Genomic DNA, 24,523 nt, shown 5'->3' on the forward strand with positions numbered 1-24,523 from the left:
AAATACTGACAAACCCATCCATCTTCTTACCATCTCCAGGTCGTGGATCTTGGATTTGATCTGCAGATTCTCTTTCTCCAGGAGGTGCAGTTTGTCGGATCGCGTTCTCGTCGCGTCCAGCTGCTCCTCCAGCATCGTCTTTGTCTCCAGGAGGATCTGGTTGTCCTCTTTCAGCTCCTACAGAAACCACAACATCCAAAGGGAAGACAAATTAGACAACAGCACAAAGAAACTGTTCTGTAATAGCAAAAAAATTTGTTCAGAAAATCTGTATTTTATTATCATATATACACACAACTAACACCACTACTGTTACAATGCAGAATGCTTTTGCATATTTCGACTTCAGAGTAAAAGCATAATTTTTTTAAACTTTTTTGTTCTTGTTTAGCTCTGCAACGTGAAGTTCAAATGTAAAAAAAAAATAGTGTGCTTGTTACTGACACACATCAATACAACTTGCTCAAACTTTTGGTACTAATTTGAATTCCCAGCATGTTTCATTTCTAATTCTTAAATTTCTATTTAAATGTAATTTTATTTATCCTATTTTAACCACCGCAACTGTAAAGTTGTTGCTAAAGTTGTGTCCAACTGCTCTATGAACCTTGAATTGACCTCAGGAGGCAAAAATGTTGCTTTTTTTTTTTTAATTGGATTGAATTAATTCTGTTTTTTCTGCAAAAGGTTGATCCCAAAAATAGCCCATATTAAAACTGTGTTGACATTTTGGATGCATGATGAGCAAACAGTTGTAAATAATTCAGTTTTTAAATCAAACACATCCATATTTACAGTTAAAACTTGGGTTGCACGTTGAGATTTTGCATTATTGGATGATTAGCCACACTTTCCACCATTTACTGTGATTATTAGGACTTGGCTTGAAGGTGGCGTTGGATCTGTAAGTGCAGGTTTGTACCTCGACTCTGGCCTTGTAAAACTCGATGTCGTGGAGTCTCTCTTTGTATCGGGTCAGCTCACTCTCCAGCTTGTCGACTCGTATCGCCTTTTCTCTGAGCGCGTCCAGCTCGTCGCGGTAGGCCCGAGCCGACCGGGCGTCCGACAGCAGCTGGTAGCTCTGCGGGGATACATTTATTAATGAAAAATAACAGAGAAACACTCATTTATTTATATCTCGTGGGGTAGATTGGGTTTGTTATCTTGCATGACAGGTCGACTCTAATGACGTTAACTCGTGCTCGTCTCTGTTACACAAAGAGATAAAGACCAGAACAAACTCTGCACGCGATCAATTATCACAAACACGCATCCACACACACACACAAGATGCCTTCCGTGCCCTGAACTCATCCACCTTGTTTACTGCGGTTCACACGTCAGATTGCCGCCCACTTCCAAATCAAAAGCCATGCTGCTCCGCTAAAGATAGCTCTAATAGCCCCTAATGAGCTAAGTCACAGGCCAGCTGATTAAAGGCTGGCAGCATTACAGAAACAAAGTGCTTAGAAGGAGGAGAGAGGAGCAGGCGGAGGCTGAAGAAGTCATGTGTGTGTTTTTGCATGTAGGCGTGTAACTGTCGGCTTTACCTCTTGTTGAAGCTTCCTGAGCTCGGCTTCCATGTTTTCAAGCTCCTGCCTGGTGTCCAGAAGCTGCTCACTCTTCTCCTCTCTGAAAAACACACAGGGGGATGAAATATATGTAGAATTTAAAAAGGTCAGAGAGTTTAAGGTAAAAAAAAAAAAAAAAAAAGAGGAGAGGAGAGGCTGAAGGAATGACACCAAAAAGCAAGAAGAAAATGTTTCTGCCAGTAGAATTAACATGAATCTCTTCACTAGAAATCATGTGGCACTTTTTTTTTTTTGATAAGTAAGCGTGCATGTGTGCCTATTACAGAAAAAGGACATTCCTTTAGGGCTGTTTCCATTTCAAAGCTTTCAGATAAATCATTTAACGACGACCCTTTAGTTGCACAGAAAAGTTTGCTAGTTTTTATTTCCCCCCTTAATTTTCTGTATTTTTGTTTCAATGGCTGGACTGTAAAAACTTTTCTGAAACGCTTCAAGAAACTATAAAACAAAGAGCAGTCCTGGGAGTTTTTAAAGCAATATTTTTCAACTAGCAACAGAAAAAAAGCAACAGAAAAGACATTCTAGACCAGGAGTGTCAAACATGCGACTGATCATAAAGTAAAATACCAGATTGCTCATTGTTCTCGTCATCTTCGTTTTGTTTTTCTTGTCTTTTTTTGTCTGACTTTTGTCATTTGTCTCATGTTTTTCTTGTTCTGCGTTTCCTTTTAGTCTCGCTTGTGTTTTTTTTTTCCTATTTTGTGGTCATTTTGTTTCTTTATTGTAATTTTTTTTGTCTCGTTTTCGTTCATTTTTTGTCACTTTGTAACTTTTTGGTCTCTTTTTTTGTTTTGTTTCATGTCGATTGCTTTCATTTTTGTCATTTTCTTTCTCACTTTTGTAATATTTGGCTTGCTTTAGTTGTTTCTTGCCTTTTTTGTCTGACATTCTGACCATAAAGTAAAATAATATATGGTTCAGTTCCAGATATGTGACTAAATGTTCTGTACCTGTGTAGAAACTCTGATCTGTAGATTTTAACGTGTAAACGATAAACTAAGGAATAATATTGTTGAAATTGAACTTATTTTTCTTAAGAAACTTCAGGTTGTTCGTGATGTTTTCTGAAAAGATAATTCCTTAGTAGTGAACATTTTCAGAATGTACTTTTTTGCACTAAAAGGAAAAAATGTGGAGCTGTGGTTATTTATCGGTTATTATTCTGTGATTTTAATGGTTCAGCCCACTTCAGATCAAACTGGGCTCAATGTGGAACCTGAACTGGAATGGGTCTGACACTCCTGTTCTAGACGTAGGCATGCTGCTGCTGAAAACAAGACTTATTTCAAGCAATCTATTAAAGCCTAGTTAACGCAAAACAAACAGAGCTAAATACGTCCTTTGTAGTCGTGCATTTGCCGTTAAGGATAAGTCAAATAAAGACAAAGCTGCTTATTAAGACAAGATAAGCCCTTTGAATTTGAAGGATTTTCCCTAGAAACCACTCGATAATCCGTTTGAACAAAAAAAAACACAACCAAGTAGATTTTTAATCAACATTTAACATCGTCACACTAGATTAGATCTGCAGTTGATCTAAGGAATAAAGTCTGGTGACACACAGAACGGGGAGTTTCCCGTTGAACATAATAAGACTGTTGATGACATGTTCATTTAAAGACATCAGAAAACCCACTAACCCGGGTTCTTTAGTAAAAATAGCCCATTGTGTCTGCTGCGTGTGAGCTGTGGCGGTCAGGACGAGTGTCTTTCCTGTTTCTTGGCCTGAATTTGGCGACTAATAAACAACATTCTTCTGCTGGACTTCATAACACGTAAAAGAAAACAGACTACTCTTCAACCCTCCCCTTGAGGCTCAACTACAAGAGAGAAATTTATTACTCTTTCACCTTTAACAGTGGTGTCTTTCTGCATCCCATCAAACCCTCCTCTGTATCGTTTGTTTAAATGACAGCGAATGAGGGCAGCTTGACATTTGTGGTGTGTTTATGTGCGGATTCTCCCGGCTCAGAGCATCCAGGGAGAAAGTGTCGCACCGCTTTGAAAGAAACCCACAGCATTCCTGAGACGCTGCTCCACTGAACATCTGATGTGCTATCTGATTACAGCCCTCTGGAGTCTCGCCGTGCATCTCAATAAGCAAATGCATCCTTTCTCTTCTTTTCTTTTGCTCTCTCATTCATCTCCCTCCTCCTCCTCCTCCTCCTCCTCCTCCCACGGCTCACGTTATTTGTGAAGTCAGTCGGCATTCGGGCAGGATGTTCCCTCACATGTTTCTGTTTTCGTTTCATCAGTTAACCCTCCTCCGCCTCCTGCAGTCGTCTCCTCGTCCTCCTCCTTCCTCAAATCACAAACACCTGTCGGCTCCAGCGCGGCAGATTAGCGCTGGGCTCGTATTATGGATGCAGCTGCTTATGCTAATAGCTGAGCATGCACACTAGCATTCACAGCGATATTTAAAAAGCAAAGAAATGAAAGCAACCTTTACTCCTCGTCTGATAAATGTCATCTCCCTGCTACCGTCACCTTGATATTTCTATAACCTATCTGGAAAAATGCATCCTTGTCTTGCTGACAGCAAACAAAAAGCATTTTCAACCCTACAGTATTGATTGCTATCGGAAGCTCAACTGAAACTACGTTACCGTCATCTGCAAGCAGCTCAGTTTGGCAAATATGATTGGTGTTTCCTTTTGGTCTCGCTTGCGCTTTTAGTCTATTTTTTTGTCTTTTCTTCCTTTCTTGTCATTTTTTTGTCTCATTTGTGTCCATTTTTTGTTGCTTTGTAACCTTTTTGTCAATTTTGTGTCTCTTTTTGTTTGGTTTTGTGCCGATTGTGCCATTTATGTCAATTTACATCTCACTACTTTACTGTGTTTAAATTTGCAAAAAAGTTTTATTATTTTACAGATATTTCCTGTTACTGTCACCATTTTTACAGGTTTTGAACACAGTGTTCTAATATTTTTTTAAACATGATTTTGTGACACAAAAGCAACCAGATTTCTTTTAACAGTTTGATAGAAGTTTGTTTAATAATTTACAGTTTTAGTTTATCCATTTGCCTGCTCTCACAATTTTCTGACCTTGAAGATATGCTTCAGTTTTCAATGAATTACTGCTGTCCAATAAATGCTGCCACATTTTCCCAACAACTTAACTCAAAAATTCATTTTTTATCTATATTTTTCTAGGTCAGTCAGAGTTGAAAACAATCAAAACAACTACATCAATACTATTAAGTTAAACCTTAAGGGGCACCAAAAGTCAAAGACTCACTGTGTACTGCAGTGAATGTGACTCTAAACATGTTTTATAGGAATAAACTCAGTGTGCGTCTGAGTTAAATAACAACCAAACCACAGTAGCTTTAACAGCAGCGTTAACAAACGGTCCATTGTGGGAAAAGTGAAGCAAACCCTCCGGCTCTGACCTGGACTCCATCACACAGCAGACACACACATCTAATATATGCAGAGACAACACACACACACTCAGTCCTGTGATCAGACTTCATGGCTTTTTTTTTTTTTTGTTCCTTTTCTGGCTCATCACACAACAATATCTGTCACCGACGGCTCGGCAACAAGTAAACAACGCCATAGCAACCAACAAACAAATGACTCATTTTCTTGCCGTTTCGTCGTCCTATTTAGGTCTACTGAACAAATTGTTATAATGTAGGTCAAGGAAGTACAAGGGAGATGTCCACTGTGATTAATGTCAGACTTTTTCACCGCGAGAACCAGAGTAAATGAGTTTTAAGGTCACTCAAGGTGCTTTTCAGGCTTTTCTTGTGAGCAAACAGATGCTGACCTGCTCTCCATTCTGACTTATTGTTGAACAACCATAATTTAGGCTTTCAGTTCGGCCTCACACAGACTATTGTCTCCACAGAGGACACAAAAACAATCTGTCCTGATGCAAAACCGCTGCCTAAATAAACATTTTTCACTCCTTTGAATACATTTTCAACTTTTGCAGCACTAACAAGCCTACATGGATGTAATTAAGCTTCATCTGGCTGCTACTTTTGCCATTTCAAATTAGTTTTTGGATAAATTTGAGCTGTTCTGACAAATATCTTGCTGGTTGTGTTCATTTAAGTGGACTTATCAGACCTGCTCAAGCATGCAAATGATTCCCCTGGAGGAAGAACTGCATGTGTTCTGCAACTTCATGACGCCGGCCTGTCTAATATGTTCCTGCAACACTGAAATACTTCCCCTCTAAGTGAGAAGCACAAATGTCAGAAGGTCCGATCTGTGTTGGCCATTAAGCCTTTGTCTTTGCACTTTAAAACGGAAGCTCCATTACTCGTAGTCAGAATTTAAAAGGCCTCTTTAAAGGCTTCACTCTCCTGTGTGTGTTTGTTGGTGTGAGTCAGTGTGACACAACAACAGCAGTCTCCTGCGAGTAATAATGAAGTAGGGAGGAAATGGACCGCCGGACTCTTCCTCATCGCTGTTATTATTTCAGGTTCATGTTCGAGCCCCGCAGCAGCCATTACGATTTTAGAGAACTACACTCGACTAATGCCAGGATCAGACTACAGGAGCAAGAATGGAAAAACTGGGCTATGACACACTACAGAATATTGTGACTGCATTGCAAGAAGGTGCATCAACATGGGTTACCCAACTATCTACACCTTTTCCACCTTCTATTCTGTGCACCTTATATTTATATACTGAACCTCTACATATGTTCACATACAACTGCAGCTTGTGTGTGCATTTTACACTACTTTAAGCCAGCTACACTACTGTTTTTTAGCTCTTAACCCCTTAAGCTTCAGTGTACCGCTGGCGGTACACCTACTAATTTGCATAGGAATTTCAAGAATGTCCGACGGCTGCAAACACGATTATACAAACACTATACGCTGATGGAAAGCTTAGATTCTCATGAATCCGCCGGTATAAACCACTTTCAGATGCGATTACTACAGCGGGTGAGAAAAACACATTTGTCCGACAAAAACAAATATTCATCCATCCGTTCTCTATACACGGCTTCAACGCACACAGCGCGACTCACATTTCCGGGTTCATTATTACACACAAAAAAAAAGATTCCACAAAAAACGGTCATAATCCAACCTTTTACATCCAGATGACACAAGCCAGTAAACTATTTTGTCCAAAACATGTCCTGAAGTCGGTATAAAATCCCCGAATCGGTCGTTTTCAAGGAAATGCACCTCACGATGCCCGTCCAATATTCCCTGTATTTTTCTTTATTTAAAAATAGAATATTAGCGATTTTTTTGTACTGAAAACGGCTGGAATTGACTGAAGCTTAAAGGGTTACGGAAGTGGAAAATGCAAGCTTTGTCACTGATTTCTAGTTGTTAAAAGTCTGGGGTTTCTTCTTATCTTTTGGGTAAAGATCCTTTTCTCAACATGAGTATGATGGCAGACACTTTGACTAATGATTAAGCAGGAGTAAAAATAACAACCCTTAAGTATCAGTTTATCTTCCCAATTCAACACAAACCATAATAAAAGAATCTGAAATGTAAGAGAATGGGTTTTCAGCTGGTAGAGTAGACTGTCCACTAACTGATGCTTCGATCTCCGGCCTCTGTGCATGCCAATGCGTTTTTGGGTCAGACACCGAATCCAAAGCTGTGCATGATTTGTTAATTAAGGAACATTTTTAGAGCATTTTGAGTGCTGCAAAGGTTATTCCAGCCACTGACTGATTTTGTGTGCACTTCTATTTACAGTTGTCATTCCTCCCTGTGTTAGTCCCTTTAGTCCAATTTAAATAATCACTGATCCGGTTGATAAGGCCGTGACACTCACAGTTCCTGCCGAAGGCGCCTGATCTTGGCCTTGGCATCGGCCAGCTCCACAGAAAGATGCTGTCGGCTCTCGGTCCTCCTCATGCTGGGGGAGTCACCGGGAGACTGTGTGGGACATGGAGCCAGCGGGGACAACTGGACACAATCCCTCTCCTGGGTCAGCTCTACTATAGTCTGGAGGGTAAAAAGAGGCGACAGGTGAGGAGCTGTGAGAATGACAGGCAGCAGACGGATCGGGCTGTGAATCGATGACGGGCTTGGCTAAAAATCAAAGATTAGAGTAGATGTATAGATCCGACCAAAGCGCTGCCATCGCCCCTAAAGCAGAGAAAGCAGGCATCAGGGTAAAAAGTACACACAGTCCCACACACACAGCCTATTTTGATCTAGTGCCCGTGACAGGAAATGGGATTTTAATTGAGAACGGCTGGACGACGCAGTGATAATCTGGAGGCCATTAGAAACCCCGACACACGCACACACACACAAAAAGAAATCAGCTATATCAGTCGTGGAGATCTGCACCCCACGGGTTGGAAACTTATTTAATGACGCATAGAGCCAAAGCAAAACGCACACAAACGCACACACACCATCTATGAGACGGTTAACAGTTGCAACCCTTCCTTCCTGAGGCTTCTCTCTTGTGGTAACAGCCAAAAAAAAGGAAAAAAAAAGGAAACGTTTCCACATTACGCTGCTAGAAAAAGCCCACAAGTTTCATTAAATCTAGTCCTGACAACAAGAGGATTTTAAAAGCTTACAGAAACAACCACACGTTTGTAGTTTGGTCTGCGCTGCTTCTTTCTACATTAACAAACATTTGTGTTGTATTCCTGCTATTACCTCCAGCTGTGTGTCTCTTTCATCCACCAGACGTTTAAGGTGGAACGCCAGGTTTCTTGAGAGGCCGTCCAGATCTTCAGGAGGCATTTCTCCACTTTCCAACCACTGCAGGTCCACTACGTTCTCCTGGTTGTGCGTCACCTAAAATCACCACCATCGTATCATTAATAAAGCTTCATCTGATGTCCAGAACTTTCACTACCACACGATACATACAACTATTTGCCAGCCAACTGCTACCACACATGAGATAATGGAAGCTAAAGACATCTGGCAAGATGTAAGAACATCAAACATCTTAATTCTCTTCAGTTTTGTTAACTCTGGAGTAGAAATACCTCCTGGATGTGGGATGCTATGGCAGCTTTGGTGTCAAAATCCAGAGTCTGGATCCGCTCAATGTACTCCTCCTTCTTCTCGCACTGTAAACAAAAGACAAGGTGACAGAGGTCAAAGCTTAATTTATGAACCTTCAGTGGAGAAAAGCAGAGATGTCAGGGCAGGTTTGGGGTCAAGTGGAGGTAAGTAGACCGAAACCGTAGACACAAAGCAGGAAAAAAAGGTTTCCAGGAAGCTGTAGTTAAATTCAGGAATGTAGTCCAGCCTTCAGATGAAAGTTTATCTTCCGCATCAGAGATAATTTTCCCCTGCTGCTGGCAGAATATGAGATCAGAACAGGATATTTCACCGGAGATGTGCGCCTCAGTTTCACCGCATGATGATTCTCATTCAGCTCGAGGTACAATTGTGCTGAACGCAGGCTTGATGTCGCCGCAGTATGAAGGTGGAATGCATGAATGCAACTATATAGAGTCATTTCAGTGAAACAATGGAGCCGGTTAAAGGTCAATGGACTAGTGTGAGAAAGAGCTGAATGGAGCTTTGTGACAAGACAGGAAAAGGTCTGTGATGCCATTCATTAAGCTGCATGATGGAGTTAATTCATCCATCACAGGGATGATGGCAGCAATAAAGGGAGTCAAAACTAATGGAGACTGCTGCCAAAATTAGATTTGCGGATTTGGAATTTAATTGCTGCAAGATGACCAAAACTAAATGTAATGACCAAAGGAGAGGCTAAACTGGACTTTATTAAATTCAAAACATCACAGAGGGGATTATTTCCAGTACATCAAGTGACATAATGCACAATAATAAACAAAATATTACATTTATTCACTACATAACAAACAAACTGTGTTTAACAAAGTACACAGTCATCTACTGTTAGATTCTGAACAACCCTGTCTCTATGTCAGGGATATTTTAGGATTTAAGGTTTTAAAATAATCAGCTGATTGATTTCAGATGTGCCACAGTACCACAAGGGCAAAAAAATAATGAAAAGAAACCCAAAACCTTATAATAATCCCTGAAAATGTGCAGAATGAAAATTCAATTATTTACTTGCTGCATGTCCATACAACTCACATCCTACCTTTATCAATTTGCTTCAAACTTCATACTTAAACAGGAGGTCTTCGGTTTATGACATCATCGACCTACAGCGTTTCATCGTTACATCAGAACTGGTTATGTGGAACTAGTTGATGAGCAGGGCGGATGAATACATCGGTAGGCACTGCTATAAGACGGCTTTGTTTCCTTTCTTCAGTTGTACTCCACCTTGCATTGTGCTACATTCACTAATTTTTTGCCCTTCATTATGGCTCCCAAGTGTAAGTCAGACTCTTCGGATGCTTCGAAGAAAAGGAAAGCCATCTCCATGGAAGGAAATCAGATATAATGAAACGCTGGGAACAGGGCAAAACACCGATGAACATCAGCCAATGAATGAGTGAGACTTTATCTGGTTCTCTGGTGTTTTATTGAACCTTCACACAGGCTGCTGTGGGCCGTAACCAACGCCAGAACTAGAAAAACCCCATAACTTAGCTCCAGAATAACTAGAAAAACCCAGGCGTAAACTAACCGTGACGTCACCCGTTGGTTTCAATGCAGAGAAAATGAAGCCCGGATTTTGCTACTTCCTGGTCGCCGTTTTGGATTTTTTTGGAGCCAGTGACGCAAAAACCTTCATCAAACAGACTGGACCGGAGAGCAACTAGGGGCAGGATTGGCTGAGGACTCTCTTATCCCGCCCACATTTTACCGCAAAGGCTTCTGTTGCTGTCAAGTATAGCCACGCCCCCTGGCGCCGTCAACTTTAACGATTTATTTAAAATTCAGTATTGATTTATTTTAAGATCAGCCACCTGATCTCTCATTTTGACCATGAAAACTAACGGGGGAAAAAAATCCTGAGCCGTAGAAAATCAGTCTATCAAATTTTATTTTTTCCAAAAATGAATTGGGGTCTATGGAGCAAAAGCTTTTTGGAGCCAACCCTAGCGGACGGCGTGATATTGCAAGTTTTTGACACTTCCGGGTTGGCTTCAATTCTTGAGCCAGATGCTAGGTCCACTATGTATACAGTGTATGGAAAAAAAACCCATAACTTAGCTCCAGAATAACTAGAAAAGCCCCATAACTTAGCTCCAGAATAACTAGAAAAATCCCATAACTTAGCTCCAGAATAACTAGAAAAACCCCATAACTTAGCTCCAGAATTAGCCGCCGTTCCCAGCTCTCTCCACTGCTGACTCTCAGCCAATCAGAGGTGAGCTAACTAAACATGGCACGTTCACTGACATTAGGTAAATCTGGAACTGAACAATAAACACTGAAACATCAACATCAACAACAACATCAGTCTGTTACAATAGTCTGTTATCTTCTAGTAAAATGATTCATACATGCATGAAAGTCGTTGGTATTCAGGACTTTTATGAAGAACTGATCAATATCGTGATACATGGAACGGCTTCATTTACATTTTTGCAGGGGTTCCGATTCTGTAGGTATTTAATAAACTCAGAAGAAAAACTCCTACAAACAGCTGGAAGCAACAAACTAAACATCAGCGCCTGTTAACACGCTGTAAAAACCAAGATTACATTCATTACTGTAGAGTTTCATTTACAGGAGCAATTAAAGTCTGTCTTCATTGCTGTAAAGTTTTATCTTTATTGACATCTTAGTTCGTAATAGAGGTATAACTAAACAAGAAAGGCGTTTTTTTTTGGCGAGGGAACCGCGTCTTTGCTTTCAGTGATGTTTTTGGACTGATACTGGTGCTAAAAGGTGAAAAGAAACAACTTCACAGGACTCGGGTGTGCAAAGAAAAGCGTCCAGAGTGTTCATTCAGGAATGAAGTCGATACATGCAGATGCAGTCAGATTAATGGAAAAGGTACAGGTCTGTTTTGATGAATTTACCTGAACAGCACAGCCGAGCAGCAGCAGCAGCAGCTTCTTCATCTCCTCCAGACCTTGCTCTGAAAGAAGAAAAAAACAAAAACAAGGCAAACCACTTCAAATATGTCTGCATGACAACCAAAACAAAATTACTGTGAAAACCAAGCAAGCAACAGACAATTTTGTAGTATTTTAAGTGTGTTTAGACTTGTCAAGCATTCTTTTTGTGGCTTTTTAAGTGGCAACAACACACAGAGGTTGATGAATAAATTCTACTAATTGATGTTTTGTTCATAGCAGTGGAAACCTTCACCTCAAGCGCTTCACCTCAAACTGACAGATCTGGTTAATAATAAAAGCTAATAACTAATAAATGGCTCCATTTGTTGAGTCCTTCTTTAAAATGAAGCTTTACATGTTTTTTTTCAAGCATAGTAATGAAATTATCTGGCTCATGGTTGTTTACTTGGCATATGGGGTCTCATTCATCTGAAACATTGCATTTATTTTCCCGTAAGAATCTAAATTTCGTGGTTAGCATAGCAGCTTAGCCTCATCGTAAGGCCCCTCTTTCCCACATTTACTTCCAATTAGCTGAATTCTTGGGTTGTTACAGTTTCCCCCTATAAAGCCTCTTCCTCCAGTCACGGTGCCGCAATGTTTTCCACAGTTTAGCGGGCTGGCAGCATGAACATCCAGCAACTCTTCCACATGTCAGGACATATTGTCAGAAACTGCTGAAACCCACAAACAGCTGCTCGTCTGCTCAACAGGCCTGAGCTCATCTGTGGGATTTGGGGCTGAACAGCCAGGTGGTGCGTGCTGCACTGACTAAGTGTGACGGTATATTGGTACGATGTGTGCTTCTGCACCAGGACTGAGTGTGCCTTTTCCCCCTGTTTGAATCCGGCTGTGTGATAAAGCAGCTCAGAGGGCAGTGAGTGCCAACGCCGTCCGACTGTAATGATCATAAATCCAGATTAGTGGCAGTATGTTTTCTGTGTGTGAGGCTCTGTTTGCCTCTCAGTTAATGGGCTGATCATCCCAGCAGGAAGAGACAAACAAAAGGAATACAGAATTTTGATGTATGACTTCAATCTTGTGGGAATTTCCAAGCGATTAAAATGAGAATCGAATCATGTGAATGAATTATCGAATAACTGCTCTGTTGTTACAAGAAAATCACCAAGAAACAGATGATCCAGTTGTTCCTTTGAGACAACTCAATAAGCCAAAGCACCCTTTGACAGGATTCATCCATTCTACAGAATCCTCCACACGATCAAATCAATTCCCCTTCTCTCATTCCTCTTGAATCGATACATGCACACAAATCAATGTGTTATTGAGCAGCTCAGAGCTCAGTATTAAACTCCTGGCAGTTGTTGCAGCAGCAGCGCATGTGTGAATTTTAAGCACAAATCATCAGGAATATGGTGAGAAACCTGCTGCCGAGCTGCTCTCCATGAACTAAAACTTTGATTATGCTGAACATTTTGGTCAGAGTCCAATCAGAGACGTCAGGTAGGTCGCTTTTCTTCCCCTCACAGATGGAGGAAAGCTGGAGTTTAGCAGCAGCTTTTCTCTTCTGAACATGATTTCATTGTTGATTTACTCATTAGACTGGCGGATGTTTAAATGTTTTGTTATAAAATGGAAATTTAAGCGTAATTGAATTTGTGATGTGACGCAGCCAAAGAAACATGGTAGATTTTGTTTATTCTATAGCTCTGAGGGAAGTTTTCCAGCTTTAAAGTCCGACAGTTAAACAAATGTAAAGAAAACAAGTTCAAAATGTTCCAGCAGTCCCACCTGTTCTCAATTCCACAACGTTAAATCCATTATTTTTTCATTTCACTCGCAGTTTGGTTGAGTTTAGGCACAAAAAACACCTAAATAAGGTATAAAAACCATCATGGTTTGGCTTGAAACACTCTTTTTCAGTTAAAAGGCAAACTTTTCATTACCTGAAAAGGAGCATCATTGACAACACCTGAAGAAAACATGTGGAGATGGACTCACAGCATCTCTTTCTGATATTTACATATGCTTTTTTTTTTTTTTTTAGATCTATTGGACAAACTTGCCTGTTAAAAAGTGATGCTAATGTGTATGTAGAGAGAGCGATCAGGCTTGATGTTATGAAATCTGTGCAGAGGTAAAATCAGAGTCAAGTATTGGTTTAATCCAGCAGCCATTGACCAGATATGTGGAGGTTAGAGGGTTCGAACGTCTCTCTCGAGCTCTCGTTGTTTTTGCACAACTACTACTATGAAAGCTCTTCAGAGGAGCCCTTCTAAAAGTGTGCACCATTATCTCTATATTTAAATGATTATTCAGTCTCACTTCTTTCTATGATGGTCGGCTGACGAGCGTTTGTAAGAAGCAGTACCCACATGAGATACTTTAACTTTAGAGAGTTAATTTGGACGCTGAGAGCCATTTTCTTGCATGGTGTCCATCCATTTTTTGCGACACTTAAATTCCAATACTTAAAATGTATGACTTAACATGTATTTTAATGCTAAGTGATTATTTCTAAGGAATATTTAATCAACCAAGGACTTTGTGAACACTGAGCAGAGCTTCGTCAGTCTGTCAGTACTGGAGACAAATACTAAACGTCTGCAGCACTTCCATTTATGATATAAAAGAAGTATGGAGCGCATAAAGAGAATATCTGGACCTAGAAGGGTGACAGCAGATAAAAGTTAATTCTCAACTGCTGCAGGGCTTAACAATACTCTATTAGAGCCATAGGAACCTATTCTCGTCAGGGAAGGGGGATTTAAGCTCGGTAAATCTACTGGAGCCAACCGAGGAAAGATAAGGGACCTCATAGGATAAATAATTTATACGGCTAGAGAGGGAGAACAAGAGGGAGAGACAGTTAAGGGGGGAGAGATGAAAGGAAAAGAGACAAAAGAGGGGAAAAGCACCGCCGAGTACAAGCAACACAAACGCAGAGGGAAGAATATAGAAATAGAGAAACCAGGAGACTGAGCAGGAGGAAGGCAGAGAGGCGAGGTTGAAAATAGAAAGAAGAAATCTCCCTCCAGCAGCAGCATCAAGGAGGTGCTGCTCTTCTCTCTGCTGGTCTTTTCTCCATCACCCTCTCCCTCCCTTCTCATACATCATCCATCCATTTATTCTCTGCAACACCCATCCTTCCTTCCTTCCTTCCTATAACATTGCTACAGAGGAGTGTTTGAATTCACTCGTCCAGCCTTCCTTTTCCACCCCGTTTCATCCTCCTGGCAGGAAACGCGAGGTCAGAAGGACAGCGACTAAGCCGTCTTCCTGCACTGCCATTGTTAATCTGTGTGCGAGGATGTGAGTGAACAAGAGGAGAAATAAAAATTGTGCGTGCATGTGCAATCTCCTGCTACAACCCTCTGTGCTGCCGGGACGAATCGCCCCGTTCAGGACTTGATGACTTGCATGTCGGTGATAAAACTCGAACACACAATCTGATGCTGCTTTGACAGAACGCCAGTGTGTGTTCAGGCCGTCTCAGCGGAGGGGAGGACGAAGCTGGACGAGCAGATTATTTCTGGGATTTTACACAACAAGATGCAGCGTCTTCAGAACTGCCTGGAGCTGAATTTAGCGTCACAGGCAGCGACCAATTACCATGAAATAATACTGGTCAAACTGGCATTCTCTCCACTTTAGGTTTGAAATGTCCTTATTTTTGAAAGAAAAACATTTTTTTTTTAATGAAGATAACATTAAATGAATGATAAATCGAGTGCAGACATTGTTAATGTGGTAAATGACTATTTTAGCTGATTATTAATGGAATCTCTCCATAGGGGTACAGAGGAACATTTCCAGCAACCATCACTCCTGTGTTCTAATGCTACATTGTGTTAGCTAATGGTGCTGAAAGGCTAGTTGATGATTAGAAAACCCTTGTAGCAGTTATGTTAGCACGTGGATAAAAGTGGGAGTTTTCATGAAAAACATGAAATTATCTGGGTGACCCTAAATTTTTCAACAGTCGTGTAAACATAAAACAGATATTTTTAAATGGGTATCTTCCCCCAGCCTTCAAAAATTAATTCTGTCCTCAAGACCATCATTTTAAGAAAATATCTCAAGCACAGGAACACAAGAATGACTACAGATGCTCTAACAAGAACACCAAGCCCATCTACCTCAACAACACATCAAACTTCTGAGATATTCTGTCACTTTATCGTTTCTGCAGAGGTAAATCTTCATCAATAGCTATAAGAAAATTGTTTGATGGCATATCTGATAGCTTTGCTTTTAAATTATAATGTTGCTTTGTATATTTACATGTTGTTTTCTTAAAAAATGCACATATTGCATTTATGTTTCTACTGTTCTCTATTGTATATTTTAGGACATATTTTTTCTACAGATGTTTAAGGATTTTTGATTCTGATTGTGAAAAATATTTGATGCAAACTGCCATGAAGGCACTTAATTAAAACACTAATTGTATGAACAAATGCCAAGTGTGCTATTTCCCTGGGTTATAAACAGCCAATCATATCTAATGATTATGCAGCCCTGTCGCCCTCCGTCGCTCAGGTCTTCCCAGGCTCACTAGTCTGATGCCGCTGGTCTTTTTGTCACTTCCATCCTCTCTGGCGGAGGCTGTGGCCTGAAGGGACGGGTGGGTGTCCTTGCAAAATGGTCTAAAAATACCACAGCACATCACACTCCCAGCCGCCTGCTGTGAGGCCTGCAGGATGTTGGGGTGCATAAGGAGGTCACTGCAGAGTCTCAGTCCGGTTCCACCCAGTCCAGGTCAGCCACTGCAGCAGCTTCATCCTGATCGTCCTCCGAGCACCTCTGGGCTTAACCGGCTTTCTTTATTTACGTGCATCAAGGTGAGATCATTCATTTATACTTTCTGAATTATATTTATGTGGGTTTTTTATTTGTGTGTGTTTTCCATGGCTGTGTTACCATTATTATACATTATTCCAGTAATTTGATAAATAAAGTGGTTAAATACAGAACAGAATTATGTCTTCTTGTCGTTATCAAAAACAGGTAATTAAAAACTAAAATTAAACTTTTTTTTTTTTGCTATATAGCCCTGCTCTACTTTTGCATTCTGGTGAAGTGGTGCCAAGTAAAGTTGTGAATTTTTATGTTCTTATGCAAACATAACAGATTAAAACGGTATTTATTTGCTATTATTTAGACCCTACAGAAAAATGCAGGCAAAAATCCTTGATTATGCAAATAAATATGTGGGGATTTTATGCCATTTTATGCAGGGAAATTGCGGAAAGTTGCAAAGTATCCGAATAGTTGTGAAATGTGCAAAAATATGCGCGATTCACCTGCCGTCTGGCCGCGGAAGGATGTGTCCTCTAATCAGACACTGGGACTGCTGCAGGTTACTGGACTGACAGCCTGTGCTTTGGGAGGGGGAGGAGCTCACAGCAGCACCTGCTGCTTGTTGAAAACAGTAACTGCAGAATGATCCCAGTTTTCCTGTCAGTCTCCAAAACGGCAGAAAAAGTCGCTAGATTTGTGGCTAGTCTCTTTTGACAAAAAAAGTCGCTAGGACACTTTGGAAAGTCGCTAGATTTAGGGGCTTGACACACGGGAAGCGACAGTTGAGGGGGGAATGCGGAAGTCATTGCAACAGGAGATAGATTCAACACGCGATACTTAGCAGCGGCAGGCGACGGCGACACACGTCGCTGTGCAAAAGCACAGATCGCTTGTCTCCCTCACTTCTGATCGGCTGTGAAATTGGAGGGATTTTTTTTATGTTTTCAAAGATTTTCATGACAGAAAAGCATAAAGATGATGAGCCAGAAGATATTGCTTGATTTAGCCGAAATTTTACTATTGACATTGGCTTATAAAAGTTTACCCCGGCGCCAACCAACTCCCATGCAGCAGCTTTTTTATTTATATAAAAATAGTCATTAAGGGAAGGAACATAAAGACTCCGGAAGTCAATCACAGCTAAAATGATTTGCTCCTCAATGCTGAAAAAGGGCTGAGAACAATTGTTGAAAACCGGAACGGACATTTATGCGGAAATTGTGAAATCAAGCGGGACCTGCATATTTCTCTTTTTTTTCGTGAAAATGTGAGATTCTTGCGGGAATTATGGGCTGTTTTGCAGGGATTATGCATCCTTTTGGGAAATAATTGACCCCCGCATAATCAGCGGCATTTTGGTGATTAATGCGGGAATTCATGCGATCGCATAATCGCATTTTTCTGGAGGGTCTAATTATTGTTGCTCTCTGTTGGACTCTGTATGTCCACACACATACACAAAAAATCTGCACTTAAAAAAGAGAAACACTCCATTTTAATGACCTGAAATAGTGTTTGCATGAAGAATAAGAGAAAAACATTTTGCGAAATATTCAAATTAGTGTGAAGACCTAAAACCATTTCATTTTCTTAGGCTCTCTTTTTTTTATTCATTCTTTTCTTGTTTTTATCCAAACTGTGCTACTTCATCTTCTACTTCTTTAAAATGAGATTATATAAGAGCACACACACATGGAGCACCTCTTTCTGAACTATCGCCTTACAAACGCAACTTTCAAGCCCCTCAGTTTGCCTTCTGTCAGCTGTCAACAGTTGTCTTTTTCTGTTGAAGCTACTGTCAGAAAGGATTTCTGCCCATTGAGCGGTACATCAGTGAAACCAGTTTTGATTTGTGTCAGCCATATGTTTGGCCATATTTATCCATGTAATGTATTTAGACTGTGAGATCTGAATTTGGCTGCCAACTGTTTCCCTTCAGCAGAAGTGGAAAGAAGAGAGGATGTGATGTTTTTGGTCATATAGTTGTTGCAGTTTATTTATTGTGAATGTTTGCACACCGTATTCAGACAATAATAATCCTGCAGTCACTGATGGTCATAAACACACTGAGAAAAGTAAGTTTTCAGAAGATCAGACCAGATCGCTGCTGATAATTCACAGACTTTCAGACAGACTAAACAAAGGAGGCGCTCTGTGTGCATGTGTGCATGACATGTGCATGACTAAACACTACTTGCATGCACAAACGGACTGTGTGTCTGTTCATCTGACTGTGCGTGGCAGACTGGGGTAAAGCAGAGCCTGGGGGGTAACTACAGTGCATTCCCACTGTTCACAGTTGTGAAGACACCCCTCCCCCCCATCCGACCGACAAACACACACATGCATGCGCTCACACACATGCAGCGTTGTCCCCCTGCCCCGTAATGGGAGCCTAATAAAAGCCACATGGCCAATGACTTTCAGCTGGCAGCCGCTGAGCCGGAGAGCCAGACTCCACGGCCGCCGCTGGTCGGAGACGCCGACTGATTATCTGACAAGCTGCAGGGTAAAGGGCAGGAGAGACCTTGAGGAATGCAGTCTGATGTTTTCTGCCTGCTCTGGTACACTTGGATGCAGCTTCCCTCCATCTCTAGTCTGCTCTGGGTCAACTTAAGCATTCATTTAATATGAAAGAATGTCATATTAGAAGATTTTTGAAGCAGATTAGGGTTGTCAGATTGGTCAATTATTAGATTCAATATTTAGCGTCCTTCCAGTTCTTGGTTTATATCTTCTGTTCTAAGCAATTCCCAATTAAAAAAGGGCTAAAAATGCACTATTCTAGGCACCCCGATGGCTCATCCAGTGGAGCAGGCAACCCATGAACTGGAAATGGAAGTTCCCACTGCAGAGGCTGTGGATCGATTGTGACTCATGACACTGATTTGCTGGATGTCATTCCCCCCCAATCTCTCCTCCCCACCTTTCCTGTCACTCCTAAGCTAGTCCTCAATGGAGACAGCAACATGCCACAAAATTATCTGTAAACAAAAAACAAAACACAAAGCCTGGATCTGATGCTGCAGCCTTTCTGTGGTCTTCAACTATATCCAGCCTACAGCACTGTCTGACTGGTTAAACGTCACAACAAACAGCCTGTCATCGCCAAAGATACATGCTAAAAAGCGCTATTTTCATTAAACGTGAACAAACAAAGCAAATTACTTTTGCTGCACAGGAGTATCAGCTACAAATATTAGCTATCAGTCTCCTTTAATGCTAATAACTGGTATCGGCACTGACCAAAAACACAGAGGCCCTTAAATTTGATCTTTCCAAAAAAAGTACTGCTGTGAAAATGCAGCAGAGGCATTATTTTAAGAGTTCTGCTCATAAACACAAACCTTCTTGGCTTCACAATGTCTAGACAGTTATTATGGGAAGCAGCACTGAGGGGATTTTATAAAAAGAAAAAAAAAACACCAAGAAAAACTTGTTTAGGAGTTATGAAACATGCTGCCCATGATCCGTGCGTGCGCTCCCTGCAGCCCCTCATTGTTCCTTTATTTACCTTTCACTCAAGCGGGGGCGTATGAAAATTAAAAGAAGTAACTGTGACCACTGTAAAGCGATGAAAACCCCAAAATAGCAGCAATGGCTGTGGTGAAAGTGTGATAAAGGCAGCTGGGGGAGGACAGGGATTTAGAAGGCCTGAAAGCTGAGTCAGCTCAGTTTGAAGAGCAGATGTTTGCAGTGATGCAGACAAAGGCTATGAAGGGTTGACACCATTTTCCAAAAGCAGATGATCCTAGAATGGTTTTAACTCTATATGTGCTGAGAAACAAACAGTATTTCCACAACCAGTCCACCGTTATCTTAAATGCTGAACTCCTACCAGCCCTGTTCTCCTCAGTGGTTTCATCAAGGCCATGTTGGAATATCAAATAGCACTGGGGGGGGGGGTGGCACAGGTCAAGCTGCTCAAAACCGTTTTCATGACATTCACACTCTCGACGCTGCACCACTGTTGCTTTTAGGCCGCCCAGACATATCGAATAGCTCAGCCGGGTTCAGCAGGTCAAAGCTTTGCTACAAAATGAATTTAGCACTTCGGGTAATAGAGCTCCACCGATTTGGCCTGTGGGGAGGATTTATACAGCATGGGTAGATTTTCACCAACAAAAGGAATGTGAAGCTTGAAAGAAGCCCATTAATCTGTCCAGTTCACGTCACCTCTGCAATAAAATCGACATTTTTCCACTTTCTTTTAAGTTCCCACATCATGGTTCATATGTGAATCAATAAGCTGCTCCATATTGAACACAAGCAGCAACAATTTAATTTAGCAGCTGGAAAATGGAACCCACAGCAAGAGAGAAAGTCACGGGAAACATGAAAGCACTGGATAATTAAAAGCTTTGTAAATTAGCATGTGTCTTCTTGTTGAACCGACTACAGCGACGGCCGTGGAAGACACAGACTAAAACCTGCACAGCACTGGACATGGTGTGTGTAATCTTGTGGCTGCAGTGTTTTGTGTAGCATCACTTACCGGAGAGAGGGTTACGGCCCAGAACCAGAACATTCGGCAAAGGCATCATCACCAGCTGCTGGAGACTCTCCTGTAAAGAAAAGAAAGAGGTCAGGAAAGGCAGAGTAGGTGCAAATATTTAGCTTTTCCCAAAAAGAGCATTAAACAGCTTCAGCTCATCTAGAACGCTGCTTTTAGAGTTTAAACCAGGACTAAGAGATCTGAACACATCACACCACTTCTAAAATCTCTACACTGGCTCAAAGTCAATCACAGAATAGATTTTAAAATCCTACTGACCGTTTACAAATCCCTGGGGCTGGACACGAATATCCGAATATTCGTTCGCTACTGCACTATTCGGATATTAATTTGGTATCCGAATACCCCCCCCCCCGCTGCCAACTCTAAAGCCACACTTCACTTCGTTGCATAAACACAAGACAAGATGATGAAGACCGGTGTTTGGGAATTCTTCAGTTTACTAAAGACTAAACGAGGGCAAAATGTGAGGGTTTTAATTGGAGATTATACTTTCACCAAATGTAGACACTTTTAAAGCCAGGTTAAAAGCATTTCTTTTCTCATGCGTCTATGCATGATATCTGCACGGTATCTTTAAACTATCTGCACCTCACTGTATTACTCTTAATGTTTTATGTAAAGCACTTTGAATTGTCTTGGACATGAAGGCTGCTATACAAATAACCTTGCCTTTAAAAAAAGATGTACAGCCACGAAACCGAAGAGAACTGACACATCTCTAACCAAATTTTCTGAGATTTTGAGGGTGTTATTTTGTCAGTAGTGCCAGAAAAGCCCACCATGAACACTTCAACTCCAAATAAAATGGTTTTCAGAGCCTTTTGCCATCATAAACATTGTCTGAAGCATCTTACAGCATGACAGCAGGAATACAAACAGCACAAACACAATCCTCATTGATCCAACGGTACAAAACCCTGCAGGTAATATCTGTAATACACTGTAATATTTAAGTCTGAAGTATAGGTTTGCTAAAAAGAACATCAACATTAACAGCATAAACCTTAAACAGTGGACAGGAGTGATAGTTTTGTGCATTAGCGGTCAACGCATGTGTGCGATGAAGCAGGAGACAGTCATGTGGATGTGGGTTAAACTGCTGGTTTCACCGCAGGGCTCCCTCCTTTCACGCGTCACTCATGAAAACCAAAATGAAACCATGAGCTGCTATTTACAACACTCAGACACATGCACCGATAATGCACACAGGGAAGGGATGGGGGCATAATTAGTGTCGATGTTTTGGTTTTCAGGGCAGCAGTCATGCACAAACAAATTACCCACATTCATGTCTGTACATAATTGCTTAACCTTTTCCCAGGTATGTCTGATTCCAAATAGAACCACATCTGGGCCTATTAGCATTATGTAATATCCATTTGGTTGGGCGCTGCCTTCATTATAAATCGCACACAGCCACTTGCCCAAATATTTTTACAGATTTAACGTTTACAGCAGCAACTCCAAACCGCAGTTGTGCTGAAGAGGAAGGCTGGTTTCTTTAAGCAGAAACGACATGAAGGTCAGCTAACTTGAATATTTCATGTCTACCTGACGGCAGGAAGCAGCTTGAACTCATCCGACCCGACGCCTCGACTCTGCTGAAGTCATGACAAAGAGGCTTATTTAAGTAAGGGGTTAGTAGACGTCCCCCTTCTGCCGTAACCATCTGCCCTATACATATTGCATTACCTCATAGTGGAGGTAAAAGAGGGGGCAGGAAATCTGACATCAGTTGGTGGCTTTGATTGGTCAGAAATAGAACCACATCTGTGCAGCTTTCATGTATTCCCAAAAAAAAAAAAAAAAAAAAAAAATCCGTCTTGTTAAAACCGCCAGCACAACTCTGCTTTTTGGGACTTTCCAGATTGATTTTAGAAAGTCTAGACGGCACAAAAAAGTGATTTCTATCAATGTGATTTCCTTCACAGATCAGAATTCTGCAGATGTCCGAGTCCAGACACTTAAATCGGATTTCAGAGTGTCTTTGGCGCCACAACAACAACAACAAATGCAAAGTGACAGGAGAGCACAACATGGAGAACAACAATCTGTGGACAGATGCCAAAGGCAATCAGCTGCTGGCGCTTGGAGGGGCGGCTTCAGTACAGGAAAGCTGGAAGGAACCTGCCAGAACAATTTATCAGGAGATACCAATACCTACGCAGGTACCGACGCCTGCATCATTAGTACAGAAACCCAAGCGGATAGATCTGATCAGCTGCAAACAACACTGCACACAATCTGAAAATCTGATGTAGGAAATGCATCCGATTTTCCTGCACAAAGTCCAAGTTAAAACTGTGCAGTTCACAAACCACATATTCACTGAAAAATGAAGAAACACAATAATTACAGCTCCACATATGTACATCAATACAAACTTTCACTCCACAGTTGTCATTTAAATAAATCAAATATCCAATTTGCATTCATTCTTTCAAGTTCTTCTTCAAAATCCTTCAGCATTTCCTCCCTTCTCCCATATACCTGTATTTATGTAAACATGCTTGTTTGAAGAATGTACGCATGCAATTGTTTCTCCACATCAAAGCAAATTTACTCACTAAGTTGCATCAACAACTTCAGCTACATCCTCCTTATCAGAAGCTTGCAGCGGCGGCGACTCTGCAGCTAGATGTTTGGTTTGACTCAGACACTAAACCAGCAGTTGACAGAAGAAGATGTGGATCACGAGGCGACAGATACCCAGAGCTTCACTCACATCTGGTTTCAAGCAGATAATAGCTCAGTCTCGCACAGTAATGTAAAGCGTTTTCACGTGCTAACAGATTTTCATTTGAGAAACCAGGTGACACATTATGACAAACACTGACTAACACATCCAGGCTTTAACCTTCATGTACAGACAAGCCGAGGCTCCGGGGGCCTGAGGTGAAGGTCGGGGTTTGGGGTCGCGGTAACAGACCGTCATGGTTATTAGGTTAGGAGCCTGGTTGCCATGGTTTCCCCTCAGTGCCGATAAGAGCACTGACCTGTGTTGACCCGTCTGTCTATCTTTCCGTCTGCAGTGATGTGAGGAGTGTGTAGGGCGAGAGGTCAGAGAGTATTAAGATGCCATCCATGGAAAAAAAAAATGGATTAGGCAGGCTATTTTCAACAGACGAATTATATCTACTTCTTTTATGCATTTAACCTCTATATCAGGGGTGTCCAACATGCGGCCTGCAGGCCAGAGGCGGTCCTCCAGAGGCTCCAATCCGGCCCTCAAAGTGTGAAGATGACAGAAGACATTAACTGCAGATTGCACATTTGTAAAACTATAAATTTAAAATAATTTCTAGACGTCGAGAGGTTGTTTTGATCATAAATTATACTAGATTGCTCATCGTTCTTTTGTCATTTTGTGTTCTATTTTTGTAACATTTTGTCTTGTTTTTGTTGTTTTTTTGTCTGACTTGCCATTTGTCTCATGTTTTTGCCGTTTTGTTTCTCATTTTTGTCTTACTTGTGTTTTCTGTCTTATTTTTGCCATTTTGTGTTTTGCGCATTGTTTGTGTTGTGATTTTTTTTGGTCTCACTTGTGTTTGTCTACTTTGTTGTTTTGTTTCTCACTTTGGATTTTTTTCCCCTCATTTGTGTCATTTGTGTAATTTCTTGTCTTGTTTTTTTCATTTGTCCATTTTTTGTGGATTCGTAACTTTTTGTCAAATTTTTTGTCTCTTTGTTTTGCTTTGTGTTGCTTGTCTCATTT

At 41.1% G+C, this 24,523-nt stretch overlaps 1 protein-coding gene across 7 annotated transcripts in view; it reads right to left on the reverse strand.

The window, feature by feature from the left end:
* Window positions 1-24,523, reverse strand: part of ccdc88ab (coiled-coil domain containing 88Ab) — an 84,702-nt gene that overhangs the window by 29,662 nt on the left and 30,517 nt on the right. For all 7 annotated transcript variants that reach the window (XM_051959502.1, XM_051959501.1, XM_051959500.1 and 4 more), the window contains exons 4-11: window positions 20,785-20,854; window positions 11,487-11,545; window positions 8,547-8,630; window positions 8,209-8,349; window positions 7,364-7,536; window positions 1,551-1,632; window positions 923-1,081; window positions 31-177 (exon numbers count right to left, since the gene is read on the reverse strand). In XM_051959502.1, the coding sequence (XP_051815462.1) occupies window positions 31-177; window positions 923-1,081; window positions 1,551-1,632; window positions 7,364-7,536; window positions 8,209-8,349; window positions 8,547-8,630; window positions 11,487-11,545; window positions 20,785-20,854 (915 nt within the window). The remainder of the gene's footprint in view (window positions 1-30; window positions 178-922; window positions 1,082-1,550; window positions 1,633-7,363; window positions 7,537-8,208; window positions 8,350-8,546; window positions 8,631-11,486; window positions 11,546-20,784; window positions 20,855-24,523) is intronic.

This window comes from Acanthochromis polyacanthus, chromosome 15 (assembly GCF_021347895.1).
Source record: "Acanthochromis polyacanthus isolate Apoly-LR-REF ecotype Palm Island chromosome 15, KAUST_Apoly_ChrSc, whole genome shotgun sequence".
Classification (NCBI taxonomy): Eukaryota; Metazoa; Chordata; class Actinopteri; family Pomacentridae; genus Acanthochromis; species Acanthochromis polyacanthus.